Raw genomic sequence first — 16,027 nt, 5'->3', positions numbered from 1 at the left:
GACACCGCCGCCGCCGCCTTCGCCGCACCGGACGCCGCTCCGCTGCCCACGCCGCGGCCACCTGCAGCAGCAGCAGAGGCAGCAGCTGCCCGGCTCCACGCCGCCCTCCGCGCACCGCGGCGGAAGGAATAGATCGCCCAGCCCGTCCCGACCCGCCCGGCCAGCGCTCCCGCAAGCAGCCAGGGCCGGGGCGGGTCGGGTCCCCGACGGCCGGAGCCCAGGCGCCCTCCGCCCCTCGCCCCGCTCCTCCTCCGCGGATGGGCGCGCTGCCGCCGCCCGGCCCCCTCCGTCTCCGCCGCTCCGCCTGAAGAAACTTGGGACGGCGGCGACCTCCGCCTCCCCGCCGCGCCCCGCCCGGGCTGCGGGCGACCCTTCCCCGCGCCGCCGCGCCGACTTCGCGGGGGGACCCGCCCGCCGCAGGACTCCGTGCCGGGGCCGTCGGCCCCTTGGCGGGGACCCCCTGCCCTTGGCCTCGGTGCTGGGGAGGAGCGGGGGGTGCCCTGGATGGCCCTGCGCACTGGGACAGCTTGGTTTGGGCAGGTCCTGCGCAGAGTTTCCCGGCTTCAGGGCACCTGGTCCCGGCGCTCTAGCAGCCTCCTGTGCCTCTCTTCTTCCCAGGAGCCCGAGCAGGCGGGCGGGGAGCGACCGCCGCCGCAGCACAAGCTGCCCCGGAGCAGCGGCAGCGGCGGCGGCGGGCGCCGCCGGCCCCCCCGGCAGCTGCTCCCCTGCTGTGGCTGCTGCGGCCTGTCGGAACCCCGGGCGGCCAGGGGGGGACATGGTCCCCTCACTCGCCCCTTGCTGGCGGCCATGAAGAGGCAGAACGTGCGGACGCTGTCCCTCATCATCTGCACGTTCACCTACCTGCTGGTCGGGGCTGCCGTCTTTGATGCCCTGGAGTCCGACAACGAGATGCGGGAGGAGGAGAAACTCAAAGCCGAGGAGATCCGGCTCAAGGGAAAGTACAACATCACCAGCGAGGACTACCGGCAGCTGGAGTTGGTGATCATGCAGTCCGAGCCGCACCGCGCTGGAGTCCAGTGGAAATTCGCCGGCTCCTTCTACTTCGCCATCACGGTCATCACGACCATCGGTGAGTGACTCCCCTCGGGGAGGACCTGTGGGGTCAGGGCCGGGGCTGGGGCAAGAGCTTCCCGGGCTGGAAGAAGGGGAGAGGGGCAGGGAGGCTGTGGCATGCAAAGGTGTCTGTGCTGGATGAGATTTTTTGCTTCCCTCCCGTGTTATGTAATTTAATGCTCTTCCTTGGCACTTGTTGGACTTGACAGTGTCCCGCACCACTTCTCCTGGAGATGGATCCTCTGTCTCTTGTGTGGGACTGGAGAAGAGTGGGGCTGGTCTGGCTAGGGGCATTGGCACTGGCCAGGTGGCTACCACGGTGCTGTGGCTTGGATGGTGAGGAAGAGGAGGAAGAGGCAGGGTGACACTCCTGGGGTTCCCCTCAGGAGGAAGGCCCTGTTGTCACATTCCTTTTCCACCTTAAGAGACATGGGGAAAACTTAGCCAAAAGGCAGCTGGAGGAGAATGAAAATGATGAGGGCATGGGAACTGGATCAGCTGGGAAAGCCCTTAATGTAGCCAGGCATGGACAGACCTGCTTTTGTAAACTTTGTTTTGGTGTTGGCAGTGGCTGTGGTGGTGGTTCCCACAGCCGTGGTCAAACCCTGGGCATTACCAGTGTGTTCCTGGAGTTTTTATTGCAGCTGGAGTGTCTGATGTGATAACAGGTCACAGTCTGCATTTCCCCTTTGTGGGCACATGGTCTGACAGGCAAAACGATGCCTGCTGTCACATTCATGCTGCCCACCTTCCCAGATGTGCCGCTTCCCACAACGGTCAAGGGACAGTCAGTGGACACAGCCACGGGCTGTCATTTTGTACTTTGCTGCTTCCCGCAGCTAAAGCTGAGCCTTTTTCACAAAGTTTGCTTCTCTGCCATAAAAATAAATACCACAGTGATTAGAGGCTGCGGAGTACACACAGAACTGTGCTACAACTCTGGCTTTGGCTGGATGAGCACGTTTGCTCGTGCTGGTTTTGTGTTCTTTAAGGTGGGTTTACTAAGGCAGTAGATAATGTTCTTCTCCCAGAACTTCTGGATGTTACCCCCTAACATCTGTGGAGATCTGTAAAGACCCCTCTAACTCAGTAGCTGTTTGATAGTGGCTGCGTTATATGGAACAGGACACGAAAGAAGCGCTCTTATTAATACAGAAGGACTTGGTCTTTTTGCCATTTAGGGATTATTACAAGAAATTTTCACACTGCCACCTGAGATACTGAGTGTTCAGCAGAACATGCTGTCCACTGCCCTTTGAGAAGTGTCTACTTATGTTTGTGTTTGACTATATTCTACCTGGGGCAGTAAAAAATTTCCTTTGAAAGACCATCTGACAGTATAAAGTGTATTTGCCCTTACAAAGATAAGATTTTTCAGGGTTAATTTCCTCTTCCTTTCTGTTATTGGATACATTACTACAAATGCATATATTAACAGGTTATGGAATATAAAGTAGAATGCTACTTTGGGTGATGATTTGTATTTCCCGCTGTTCGTTACGATGTCAGAACTCTCCTTCCTACTTTGACCACTGAGTCTCCATCAGCCTGTCTCTTGCCACTTATTTGTGCTAAATGAATATCTCTCTGTCATGCTCCTCTGTGTTACAACAAACCTTCCACACACATGTCTGTGTACTCACAGTGCCCTGTACTCCTGCCTGGGAGCTGCCTGCAATACTTGCTGCGTTCTTAAGCTCAGTTGGTGACAGGTAGAAAAGGCTGTTTGTACAGTAGTTTGCTGTTTTGCTGGTGTTTTACCTGGAAACAAGTACAACTTGCTTGGGAAGTTGTAACATTTTCTCCTTCAGAGGGCTGGGATTTGTTTAGCAAGCTCGGCATACCTCAGCATGCAGAGGATAGAATGCATTTCTGTAGGCAGAGGCGCTTTCGGAGGTATGAATTGTTTAAATTTAAAAATGTGTGTAGCAACAGGGAACCACTGGGACAAAGAGTGATAATAAAGAATGGTGCAGAAAGACAGATATTCTATAACGAATGTTCATTTGGGAAGCTGTGCTCTGGAGGATATCTGATCCGTCTTTCAAAAGTTTATTAATAGTTGCTCTCTGCATCTTGCCAAATGCACTTCTATTTTTTGTACCATCTCTTCAGTACTAAAGTGGTTTCATGATGTTATCTGATCTACTGCTAGTCTGTAAAAGTAAGCATGGAAGATTTTTCTTTAATTTCTTATTTATCCTAAACTAATTTCTCTCACGTATGGGAAAAAACCTTTCTTTGTTTAAGTTATTAGGAAAATAAGGGTTCTTACCTATGTTTTTTTTTGTACAAGGAAGTGATCTAAAATGTTCATATTAATGTTTTGTGCTGGTTCTTTTTTTTCAAATCTGTATGTATGTTCTCATATACATCTGTCTCCCTCTAAAACCTTCTGGACGGACTTCCAGAAGCACATGCATTGGGGTATGCATTGGTGAACGTGCTGTACTCAGAAGGTACTGCTGCAAAAGTGTGTCTTACAAATCATTGCAGGCTGACTTTTAAAAGAGAATTTACAAAGACCTTGCCTAATCTGGAAGGGTACCTCTATCTCCACAAAACTTCCCTTCAGAGAAAACAGTGATAGGAATTGGCGGACCACAAAGTCAAGCAATATGCATATGGTTGCAGACTAATTTATGTCTAACTTAATTGTACTCCGTGATAGTGCCGTGCTAGCAACATGTCTGGAGCGATTACCTCTTCGCTGTGCTGATTTCAACTACTGTGGCTTTAATTTAATCAAAGGCGTGTATGGTTGGCTGTGGCCCATCAGTAGCCGGGAAGAGGCTGTTGCTTCTCTGCCAGTGCTAGGGGACAGTTGTCCCCAGACCGTAGGACAGGTGCCCCATTGCCCCTGGGATGTGGGGCTGAAGGGACAGCTCTGGTGCTGAAGGGACAACTCTGGCAATTCCCCCAGTCTACAGTGCTGAAAGGACACCTCTGGCAGTGTCCCCAGTCTGTGATGCTGAAAGGACACCTACGGCAGTGTCCGTGGTATCAAGGTGTAAGTCCAGCAGTGTCCCCAGTCTGTGGTGCTGGAGGGACAGCTCCGGCAGTGTTCCCAGTTCATGGTGCTGGAGGGACAGGTCCGGCAGTGTTCCCTGTTCATGGTGCTGGAGGAACAGCTCCGGCAGTGTTCCCTGTTCATGGTGCTGGAGGGGCAGGTCCGGCAGTGTCCCCAGTTCATGGTGCTGGAGGGACAGCTCCGGCAGTGTTCCCTGTTCATGGTGCTGGAGGGGCAGCTCCGGCAGAGCCCCCAGTCTGTGGTGCTGGAGGGGCAGCTCCGGCAGTATTCCCTGTTCATGGTGCTGGAGGGGCAGGTCCGGCAGTGTTCCCTGTTCATGGTGCTGGAGGGGCAGCTCCGGCAGTGTTCCCTGTTCATGGTGCTGGAGGGGCAGCTCCGGCAGTGTTCCCTGTTCATGGTGCTGGAGGAACAGGTCCGGCAGTGTTCCCTGTTCATGGTGCTGGAGGGGCAGCTCCGGCAGTGTTCCCAGTTCATGGTGCTGGAGGAACAGGTCCGGCAGTGTCCCCTGTTCATGGTGCTGGAGGGACAGGTCCGGCAGTGTTCCCAGTTCATGGTGCTGGAGGGACAGCTCCGGCAGTGTTCCCTGTTCATGGTGCTGGAGGGGCAGGTCCGGCAGTGTTCCCTGTTCATGGTGCTGGAGGGACAGGTCCGGCAGTGTTCCCTGTTCATGGTGCTGGAGGAACAGCTCTGGCAGTGTCCCCTGTTCATGGTGCTGGAGGGACAGGTCCGGCAGTGTTCCCAGTTCATGGTGCTGGAGGGACAGCTCCGGCAGTGTTCCCTGTTCATGGTGCTGGAGGGACAGGTCCGGCAGTGTCCCCAGTTCATGGTGCTGGAGGGACAGCTCCGGCAGTGTTCCCTGTTCATGGTGCTGGAGGGACAGGTCCGGCAGTGTTCCCAGTTCATGGTGCTGGAGGGGCAGCTCCGGCAGAGCCCCCAGTCTGTGGTGCTGGAGGGACGTCTCTGGCAGTGTTCCCAGTTCATGGTGCTGGAGGGACAGGTCCGGCAGTGTTCCCTGTTCATGGTGCTGGAGGGGCAGCTCCGGCAGTGTTCCCAGTTCATGGTGCTGGAGGGACAGGTCCGGCAGTGTCCCCAGTCTGTGGTGCTGGAGGGGCAGCTCCGGCAGTGTTCCCAGTTCATGGTGCTGGAGGGACAGGTCCGGCAGTGTTCCCTGTTCATGGTGCTGGAGGGACAGCTCTGGCAGTGTCCCCAGTCCGTGGTGCTGGAGGGGCAGCTCCGGCAGAGCCCTCAGGCTGTGGTGCTGAAGGTTCGGCTCCCGTCCATCACTGCAGGTCCGGACTCCCCTCCTCGGGCAAGCTCTGCAGGTTGTTGCTTCCCCTGGAACCACATCATTAAAGACGTGTTTGGAAGGGACCATGAAAACCTGAAACTTTCCTGTGTGAGATGAAGTGCTGAGATTCAGTCAAGTCTCTCATGTCCTCTAATCTATGGCATTTGGCTTTTATTGGCAGGTTTTTGGGGGTTGTTGCTCACTTGTCGAGCTGAGTAATAAACAAAAAAGTGAGGGCTAATCAGACAAGTTTCTTATTAACCTGGGGCAAAACATATTTTTCTACTCCCCAGGTGCAATGTTCTTGTTCTTTCTTTCTTTCCTTTTATTTTTTTTTTTTTAAACCAACACAACAATGGAAAGGTTGACAACTGCAGGTGCTACAATATTCGATGAATCTGCTCTTAAAATCACTTAGCAGAAAATCCTCCCTCCCTCCCCTCCTCCACCGTCCTCCCCCCCCCCGCCCCCCCAGCTTCTACAAAGTTTTGTTTATGTTTGGATTCTGTGAAAGTTTTTAGGTGATCAGAAAGAACTAATAAGCTCTTCTTGGCTCTCACCAGGTGCTGAGTTTATTTCAGGATTGTTCTCATTTCGGAGTCAGCTACGATGAATTCCTTACCATTTCCAGTTACACAGTCAAAATGATGAAAAAGAGTGGTTTAATGAGGTTCTTCATCCAGCTATTTATCTTTTACAAGATACACTGTAGAATATGCCACAGAGTTAATCTAAAGGCTCTATACTCTGAATGAAAACACCAACTTCCAAAAATAAAGGGTTATTTCTAGGATTCCTAGTAAGTAAGACCCTTTTCTATAGGTCTATAAGAGTCAATAAACTCTTTCTGTGTAAGCAGGTGTCAACACTGTCAAAATGTGTTATTGGTATGGATATCGCTCTATCATTTAGGCCTTAAAGGGTGATAGTAATACTTGATTTAACACCACTGAGCTCTAGTAAACACTGAATATTTCTGGAGGCTTGTGTAGAATGTAAAGAACTGAAAGCTGTTTGTGTCACTCTAAAATGAACTGAAACAACAAACAGATTGAAGATTGTTATTTATTTATTTTTTCCTAAGAAGTGACTGTAAGGGGAGCAAAATTAAGGCAGTTTGTGCTGTGAATTATGAGTCTCTTTTTCTGGCTTTTAGGCCTTTGTTTTTGGTTTTGAACCTACCACAAGCAGTGACTGAACTATTCCGACAAAATACTTTTTTTAAGAACGCCGTGCAATACCTGTAATGGTGAATGGATCATCCACCTATTGACAGCTGGTTGGCTGCTGAGTAGCCAAACACTCAGGAACTGTCTGCATCCAGATGAGGACATTTCATACTTCTGGCAGATGGTGTCCTGACAGGGAGTTTGAACCTGCATTAATGAACTAAGCAAACACATGCTTAAATCCATTTGGGGTAGTGGTTGAGTCTCAGTGTTCTTTCTCTGCATCATTTTACCCTTCTGTAAAATGGATGTAAAAACACCAACTTGGTAGTACAGTGATGCCTCTACTTTGGGTTAGAAAAAGACTGAAGTGTTCTCACAAGTGAATTATTTTGTCTGTCTTGCTCCTCCTTTAAGACCAGCCTCTGGTGTTCTGAGTCTGCTCTTGGTTGGATGGTAGTATTTAGAGCCAGTCCATTGAAAAGGTTTGAGTAGGGAATCGTGGCAGATGGACAACCTGCAATTGAAAGAAGAGACAGGAAGAAAACAAGACATGTAAAGGAAGAGATTGAGAATAAAGACACAAATGTTTTGGTCAATTAACTGCTGCATTCATGACTTGCCAGGATCATGAAGGTCATATCTCATACAAAAAAACCAAACAAGCACACAGTAGATTAAGCCAATCAATTATTAATAAACTCAGGCGAAAGCAGAGAGATTTTCTGGTGAGATGAGTGCTTGCCGATACACTGAAGTAACAAATCTCTTCATTCATGCCATCTGAAGCTTTAGTGGAGAATACTGGATGATCAGGACCTGAATATCTGCTGGTGGTATCTCCCAAGCAAGAAAGAGGTGAGCTACAGTGAGCCCCGTGAATATGGACTGTGTGTAGGATTTTGCTCCCCTGCATAACTAAAATAGTCTGCAAGATTGTTTCACACTATATTCAGATTGTATTGTCTGACAAAAATTTAAAAAACCCCACTAAAATAGTGTTCTGCCAACAGAGGAGACTTTGAGGCTACTTTGCTCACATTTGTGGAAAAAGTTCTTGAGTTCTTTAAAACTGTTTTTGCAGTGATACCTCACATTCCTGCCGGAGGCACTTTAGCAAAAGCTTTTTAGAAATCACTGATAAGCAAGGAAAAATTAGAACTCAGAATGATGTTGACCTGCATCTTCCCACTGTATGGCTTATTGGCAGTGCAAATGTAATAGTAAGAGTTGGAAAACAATTTTGGGGAAATATTGAGAAACCTCTGGCCATTGAGCTCTAGGTGGAGGTGTCTGCAGATTTCCTTACTGTAACAACACTGGAGAAATTAGTGTCTTGTAGATTTTCAGGATTTGGTGCTCTTTCACTTCCTCCTAACTATTCATAAGTTCTTTCTTTACCTGAAGCAAGTGAGACTTAGATTAAGCATGAAGAAAACTCTTCCCTGCCATCAGGGTGGTTGTGTGCAGGTAGAGACTGCCTAAGGAGACTGCTTTAAAAAGAGATTAGACAAAAATCTCCCAGGAATGAATAAGCTGTAACTGCTTTTGCCTTTGGGGAGGAAGATGGACTGGCTGACCTCTTGAAGTCTTTATCAGCCTTATGTTCTATGATTTTCTGAATCTTCCTTTTTTTCCTACTTCTTGAGCCCTAATAGTTCTTGGGTTAACTTGTTTTTCTTGAGGAAAAAACCCAAATATCTTTGAAATTCTATTTTCTCCACTTTATGGTCTTTGCTTATTGATTATTTTTCTAGCCAGTAAACCCATTTATGTACCTTTGCAAGTGTCAGAATAGAAATATCTGTGTTTACCTACCGTCAAGGTTACAAGCTAGAGGTGTTGGTGAGTGTTTTGGGAAAGAAGTTAGCTGAAGGAGAAGATGATCCTGCTGATATGAGGATGCCAAGCAGAAATTCACAGGGCAGAACTGGGAAGGTGTTTTTGACTAAATTTTCTCTCAGCAATGGACTTATATCTGCTTCGACTAAAAAGAATAAAAATCCTTTTGCTTTCTCTTGGGACAGCTTCACAACTATGAGGCTTGACCAAAGGAACACTAATGGAGAGCTTGCCTGCTGGACATCATGAGTTTTGGGACAGATGTTGCTGGTCTGGCATGAAGGACAGCTGAGAATGCTGTTGTGTTTCCTCGAATGTCATCTGAACTGAGGTGCTCAGTTCCTTCAGTGCAAGAGCATATTCCCCCATAAATGCTGAAATCCATTCTTGTGGCTTTGAGCTGGAGTTGTACAGCTCTTTATATTCAGAATGCTGTACTGATATTAGGTGATTCATCTTCACAACACCTCTATGTAAAAATTATCCTCAATTTAGAGACAAGAAGAGAAAACAACTTTCTGAAGATTCAGGTTGGGAGCTATTTCTAATTGCCAAACTGCTCACTTCTTTCTCATTCGGACAACATGATACGACTTTATAGCCAGATTAAACAGTGGAGATGAACCAAAGGCAGAGATCCATAAGGAGTTTAAGGTGATACTGGCAAACTCCTGCAGATTAGGTCTTTTGACATGCAGTGATAGCAGAACCTGGAGCTTTATTTCATGAAGGTTCATATACGATTCTGGCTAATTATCTCTGTTATTACTATGTGTCTTCTGTCAAAGGCCCTTTAGGCTATCAGGTATCCACTTGTTATGGATTTTACTGAAGATCCTTGGCTGGATATAGTTAAAGGCCACATGAGATACCCCTTCCCCTCTAACAGATGCTGGCAAGGACACTTACTGATGATGCAGAACTAACAAGTCCTTGGTGCCTGTAAGTCGACCTCAGAGGTTACTGTGGACTTGCAACAGATGTTTGCTGTGTGTAGCAGGCCTATTCCCCTCTTTTTGGATAGTTTTGAATGAAGCCATGGGCTGCTTCAGAAATTTCACACATGGACATTGCTGCGATGCAAATTAATTATAATTTGTTATTTTTTCAGGATTATAGTCCATGGAATCTACTGACTTTAGGTAGATTACCAGGTTATTTATCCGCCCCCCGGCGGGGGCGGGTGTCTGTGACTTGAGTAGCTACAACTAACATCGATATTGCTGGTGTTGTAGCTACAGCACTTCCTTTGATTGAAGTGAGAGTGTCTATGGATAAAAGACTGTTCAGCAAAAAAAAAAAGCAAAAAACCCCAAAGACAGAAATAAAGGTCTGATCCAAAGTTTATTATAAGTAACAGAGAGAATATTTTGAGTCACAGTAGTTTGGGATCAGGCCATTATTTGATATATTCTCTAGCAAACCAATTAATGGAAAATATCTTCAAAAGCAGTTTTCAGATTTATTTATTTTTAATAATGAAACAAAAAGTTTTGAAGTTAAAGTGTATGCTGATTTTGGCATTTAAACTGATTTGTGTCTTTTTAATTGAAAGTCAAACGCTAAACTACGCATCTACTGCATACCTCAAACTCAAGCAAAGAGAAATCTTGAGGAAGGATGTTGATGTTTTTATTCTATTTTTTTTTTTCTTTCGGTGGTGTGTGGTTCTTTTCTTGTTGTTTGTTTGTTTTCCTTACTTTCATGACTGCCAGACAGTTAAGAACCCCTTCTGATCTATCATCTTCTAATCCACTGAGATGCTTTTTTTTTTCTTAAGTGTAACATGCACTTACTTTTTTTCTGTTTCAGGGGAAGAATCCCTGAAGTTTCTTAGCAGTTTTTTTCTTTTTAAGGAGTTCAATGACTTTTTTTTTAATACCTGGCCAATTGCCACAAGAGGCTTATGCAGTTATCAGTTGGTTAAAGGGTTCAGTATCCTCTTTAACTGCTTTCATTATGGAGGTGATTAGGGCATGCCAGTGAAAGGAATCTCTCTATTAAGGACTCATGTATTTGTTACTTATTAGGATGATTAGGAGGGAGCAGACTGCATTGTCCTTTCAGTTCCCTGCACCAGCAGGAAAAAAGAGCTTCAGAGAAAAGCAGGCAAGTAGTGGGGTTAAAAGGTATCTGATGGGAAGCTGATTGTCTCCTTGCTCTCCCATCAGAGAAGAGGACCTTCTCAGGCACAAAAATTTCACAGAGAGCTTGAGGGCACAGATTGATGAATGAAACCTGCTGCAGCTCTCTCTAATTGTGTAGTGCAGGAGATTAGCTCTACGGAAATGCTCATAGACTCCCAATTTAGAGATATTCTTGACATATTGAAGGGAAGATAGAAATAAGAGATCTACTCCCAAGGCAATTGGCAGTGTCAGCAATTTCGGATGCACACTACCATAAACTCATTTCAGGGGTGTTTTGGGAGCAGATAGAATATTTTATTTCTTCCACCCTCTTTTATTTTGATGTCCTCTGGAGAGGATGTCCTCCTCCTATGTTTAAACCAACACAGGCTATGGGAACTGTGGCAGAAATTAAATGTTGTAACAAACCTGTAACAAACCTAAACCAATTGAGTTTTGATTTGTCACTCTGCTGTATTTCACACCCATATGGAACTTCTCAGGACCAGACACAGAAGGAAAAGGTGTCAAATATTCTTGTTTCAAAGGTCTGTATATCCATTACTTGAACTAATGAAAAGTTGTTGTTAGTAGTTTGAACTGTTGTGGTGAAACAAGGCTGACTTCACTCAGTGAAAACAGTGTTTGCAGCAGTAATAATCTTTAAAAATCTGCAGTTTGGTGCTTAATTTAACTTTGCTCTGGATACATATAAAATATCGTACTGCAATAAAAGGAGCTCCAGCACCAGGAAGGACATAGAGCCCCGACCATAAGGCTCTGCATGCAGACTGTGTCATGTAAGATACTGCATCAGGAATATTTAAAAACAGTTCATGAAATAAAGATGATTGAACTCCCTGTTACAATCTTGCATCAGAAAAATACCTCATACTTGCAGAGGTGACTTGAAGTCTCAATGCTTGCCCAGAGTTTTTCTGGCCTTTGGGGACTTCTTTGGCTTCCAGAGTAAACCGTGAATTTTAGAAGAGTTCCTTACAGGATAAAGCATATAGTATTTTCTGCTGAGGACTAGAAACAGTAGAAGGATGCTATTTCAGCATTATTCAGGGTCATCTAGGCTGTCAAAAAAACTGGATTGCCCCAGACTGCCAGAGGAAAAAAACTCTATTTTGGGATGTGGAAGTCTGGAGACCAACATTTGGGTTGTGAAAGTCTCTTCCAACATTTAAAGTTATGAGCCCACCATCACTTTGACATGTCCTCTATAAAAGTTCCTGATACACTGCTTGTTTACTTCTGGACACCAAATATGTATTTTTAAAATTTTTTGGTATTATTTTCAGTATTACTTAGGTGTGTTAGAAATGACATAGGTCTGGTTCTAGGCACTTGATAGTTAAACAGCAACACTGGATCTGTGCCCTCGGAAGCACATGGAAATCCCAGTGATTTGACCTGAACTCTTCAGTTGACCTTTCAACTGATATATTGAGAATTCAGTGATCTTCCAAACTTCTCTACTTTAGAATTTCTCCCCTCTTTTGCTGTTCCATGTGGGAATGAAGATCCCAAGAAGAGGAAGGAGGTGGTTTCTATTCAGTCAGTACTGATGCTCTATCAGCTTTTTTGTTCATTTCTGGTATTTTTCTCTGACAGACGAATAAATGATCATCCAGTCTTTTGGCAACAAAAGCTTAAGCTCTTAAAACACATCCTGCCTAGTAGTAAAAGGCCTGTTATTTAAAGGGCACTTTTCAAAACGATTAGTACTTCAGTAGCAATGTGTTTGCCTTAATGAGTGCACTCTGGCAGCCAGAGGAAACAGCATAAGCTGATACCTAGAGATGTAGGCTGACATAGGCAAATTAGCAGTGCTACAAGTCAGTTACCAAATGTACTACACATCCAAGAGGTTTATTTTAATGAGTGAAAAGTGCTAGGTATGATTCAGAACGGCTTAATTTTTGTTTTCTTCTTAAATATCCACCTCCTTTTGTATTTTCATTCAGAAGGCCTCGTACCACTCCTCTACTAGTGATAGTTTGTGCTGTATGGGTTGCATTCAGGTCTGGTTTGACTTGCTGAACTGGCACCAGAGACAATTTTTCATAAAGTTTCAGACTCGCTTCATTGGTGTTGCTGATGTTTGAAGTCTGTTCTTGTGATGTAGGTAGGTCAGCTGCTGGGCTTTTGATATAACATAGATTTCTTTTTAAAGGTTTCAGCAGGTTTTTCCTTTCCCAAGATGGATAACAGTGAAGGCTGTTGGTATTGAAGAAGAAGAGGCATGGGATGCAAGCTCTGAGTATCCAGCAATAGGTGTCATGATGGAAGTTGCTGGCTCTTGAGCATTTGTGGTGCTGACTTGGATAACTAGCTGGAACCTGACTGCAGGTTAGGTGATAAGGAGTTAAAAACTATTTCCATGGTCTCTTTGACAAGAATCCAGCCTGTGGAGCATTTCAAACCTGATCAAAACAGCAGGTCTGTTCCTGAAGACCTTGAGTGTGGCGCAGTGAATAAGGAAAGGTGTTAAACAACAGCAAGGAAGTGTTAGAGTGGCCACAGAGAAAAAACCCTTTCTAGCAGTGATACTTGTGAAACACTGAAATGCATTGCCTGCAGGAGGCATGGGCTCTTCGTTGCTAGGTCTTGCAGAACAGGATGGACAAGCATCTGCCAGGAATGACCTATGCATTCTGTCCTGCCTTACGGCAAGGTACGGACTGGCCTCCTCGTCCTGTATTTTTAATGGCTCCCTAAACACACAGGCTGTTTGAAGTTTGTTTTGGATCTTGCTTGGATCTATGTAAATTTATCTTGTCCTTTTTTTTTTTTCTGAAGGTTTGTGCTTCCCTTGAGGGATTATCAGTGCACCCTACAATTCTGTCTCCAGCTGAATATCTGGAAAAGAATCAAACCTCTTCTCTAGGCAGCAACTGTTTGGTGTTAGCAGTGTCACCAGCTTTTTATGGCTGCTGTTTGAACAGCTCTACCAGTGGCTGTTGCAGGGAAAAACAAACATGCTACCTATCTTTAAAAAAGGGACAGGAGAGAACGTGGGCAGTTAATGCTCAGTCAACCTAAATTTGATGTTTAGAAAGATATTTGACCAAGCTGTTAATCAGCATGAAAGTACCTAGGGGATAACAAGGGACAAGCTGGAACAAACCCAAATTTTTCCTGAGTAACTCACGCTGGACTTGTCTGGGTTGTTTTTATTCCAGCAGATAGCTGCTAGAGGGGGAAGCAGTAGGTTATGACATTTTTTACATATGTGGCATGATAATAGCATTGAGTTCTCGTAATTGCAGTAGAAAAATCTAGACTGGATTGAACTGCAAGATGGGTGCAAAGTGTGGATGGCACACGCCATGGACCAGAGGTTGGACAGTGGCTGGGCTTACCACATGTGTGAAAAACACATACACTGTGCAGATGTAAATGGGGCAGAAAATACAGATTCACAGATCTGCTCAATTTACCGCCAGATAATTTCACAATAGGATAGAAAAAATGCAGAAATATTTATCACTGGTTTTCTGTCAAACTGGATGGACATAGCATATGCAGTCATACAGGGGTCTGTCCTGTGGCTGGTACTATTCAAGTTTCCCATTAATGGCTTGTCTGATAGAACAGAGAGTACACACATTTATTGTGAGGGGTGGTTAGCACTGTGAGGGCAGGAGCAGAATACAAAACGATTCTGTTAAACTGGAGAAATGGTCTGGAATCAATATGATGAAATTCAATAAAGTCGAGTGCACAGAATTACATTGAAGAAGAAAATATCAAAGATACAGATTTAAAAAATTATATAAACTGACTAGGTGCAAGTACTACAACATCATGCTGATAAAGTGGTAAGGCTTCAGCCTGGAAACTGGGTGCAGTTTTGGGCACACAGAGATTTGAGAAAGGATGAGAAAAATTAAAATGCTGAAAGAAAATTTAACCTGTATTTGGTGTGAAGTAGGCAGAGATTGTTTACCCTATATGAAATACACAAAGGAGGGGAACAATAACAGCTTCAAACATGGGAAAGATTGTTGTAAAGAGGACATTGATAAGTTTTTTCTGCATATGTACCCAAGGTTTGCTTTTCAGCACTGCAGATGCAGGTTTATCATCAGCTGTGAAAACAGCTGTAACATGACCTGTAAGGAACCTTCAGAGTGTCAGCAGTGGGATATTTGTTTGAAGTGGTTAAACAGTTGTCCAAACACATGGGTTTGGTTTACTTCAGCCTGCCTCAGGTCTGAATGGGCTTGGTTACCCATTGAGGCCCCTCCAGCCATGTGTTCCTAGGTGGCTGGGAGCTGCTCTACAGGAGCTGCCTGGTCAGTTGAGTAACCCTAAGTGATGGACTGAGGATCTGAGCATCCTGCAACAGGTCAAATGGTTTATTGAGGTTTCTCCCAGCCCTCAGCTTCTGGGATTATGCACTCAATGGATGTTTCTAAATGCTGTGCTGAATGTACAGCAACATTTGCTGTCTGACAGTGGACTTTGTGATGGTCAAGGCTCTGAACTTGCCTTCAGGAGAGCTGTTCTTCTAGAACAGGCATCAATATGCATCTTGCAACCCCTGCTCACTTGGCATTTTGGGTTGCACATTCTCTCATGCTGAAACAAAGAGGTTCTTCCTCTTTCCCTAAATCCCATGCATACAAACCAGCAATTACCATAGCACAGACAATCATCAATCTGTTATCTTGGCAGACACCAATGCCTTTCTACTTTGGAGGAAGGAAATCTATCCCATAATACACCTGTGCAATATATGGCAATGGTGATTTTGTTGCTAACCCCCGCAGCAATCAGTTTATGCCCTCAAGCATGAGATTTGATTATCCTTGTCATTATCTAAGCTACAAATGTTATTAGCAGCCATAAAATTGTCCATTAAAGTGAGAGGAATTACTTGCCTGCACCAGGGGGAGAACAGATAATTTACCACACAGATTTAAGCCCAAAAGCACTTTTTTCCCCAGAAGGACACGCTAAGCCTTTGTACAGCCTCCATTTTTGCATTTCAAAACCTACTTCCCCCTCCATGGCCCTCAAGTCTGGGTCTTTTACCATAACAGTGACATAGATAACGCCTGTTGAAATAACCTCAGAGATCATGACCACGTATTTATTCTATGTTCCATAGCTTGAATGAATGCTTCCCTAATTCTGGAAGTGCAGGCGCTCAAACTTTGGTTGGGTTCCATATTTTCTAGACTTCAGCACTGGTCTGAACTTCATTTACACAAAAGCAATTCTGGATGCCTTGGGCTGACTTGGCACCCATGGACTGACCCTGCATCACTGGTTGAGTGTAGGATCTGTTGATTTGCTCCTAGCAGGGCCATTTTCATAGGTTTTCTTGATCCTGCAATACTAGGTTTTTATGAGAGGAAGAAGTGATGTATCACAGGGGCCAAGAAAAGATGCTGTGTCTGAGTGGGTGAGATCCAGGGTAGTGTCTGAAAAATTTCTTTGTCTTCCCTGGGACTGGCTGATTCATCCCCTTCCCACC

The 16,027-nt window shown here is 45.5% G+C and overlaps 1 protein-coding gene across 1 annotated transcript in view; it reads left to right on the top strand.

The window, feature by feature from the left end:
* The first annotated feature begins 31 nt into the window (after nt 1-31).
* The window catches only part of KCNK9 (potassium two pore domain channel subfamily K member 9), a 103,562-nt gene continuing 87,566 nt past the window's right edge, over nt 32-16,027 (top strand). Inside the window, exon 1 of the mRNA XM_042036245.1 lies at nt 32-1,090. Coding sequence (XP_041892179.1) covers nt 505-1,090 — 586 coding nt within the window. The 5' untranslated portion in view covers nt 32-504. The remainder of the gene's footprint in view (nt 1,091-16,027) is intronic.

Source organism: Corvus kubaryi, unplaced genomic scaffold, assembly GCF_017639235.1.
Source record: "Corvus kubaryi isolate FWS band 111438036 unplaced genomic scaffold, C.kubaryi_AGA036_p1.0 37385, whole genome shotgun sequence".
Taxonomy (NCBI): domain Eukaryota; kingdom Metazoa; phylum Chordata; class Aves; order Passeriformes; family Corvidae; genus Corvus; species Corvus kubaryi.
Note: the sequence above shows the minus strand (reverse complement) of the source record. Positions and strands in the feature narration are given on the sequence as shown.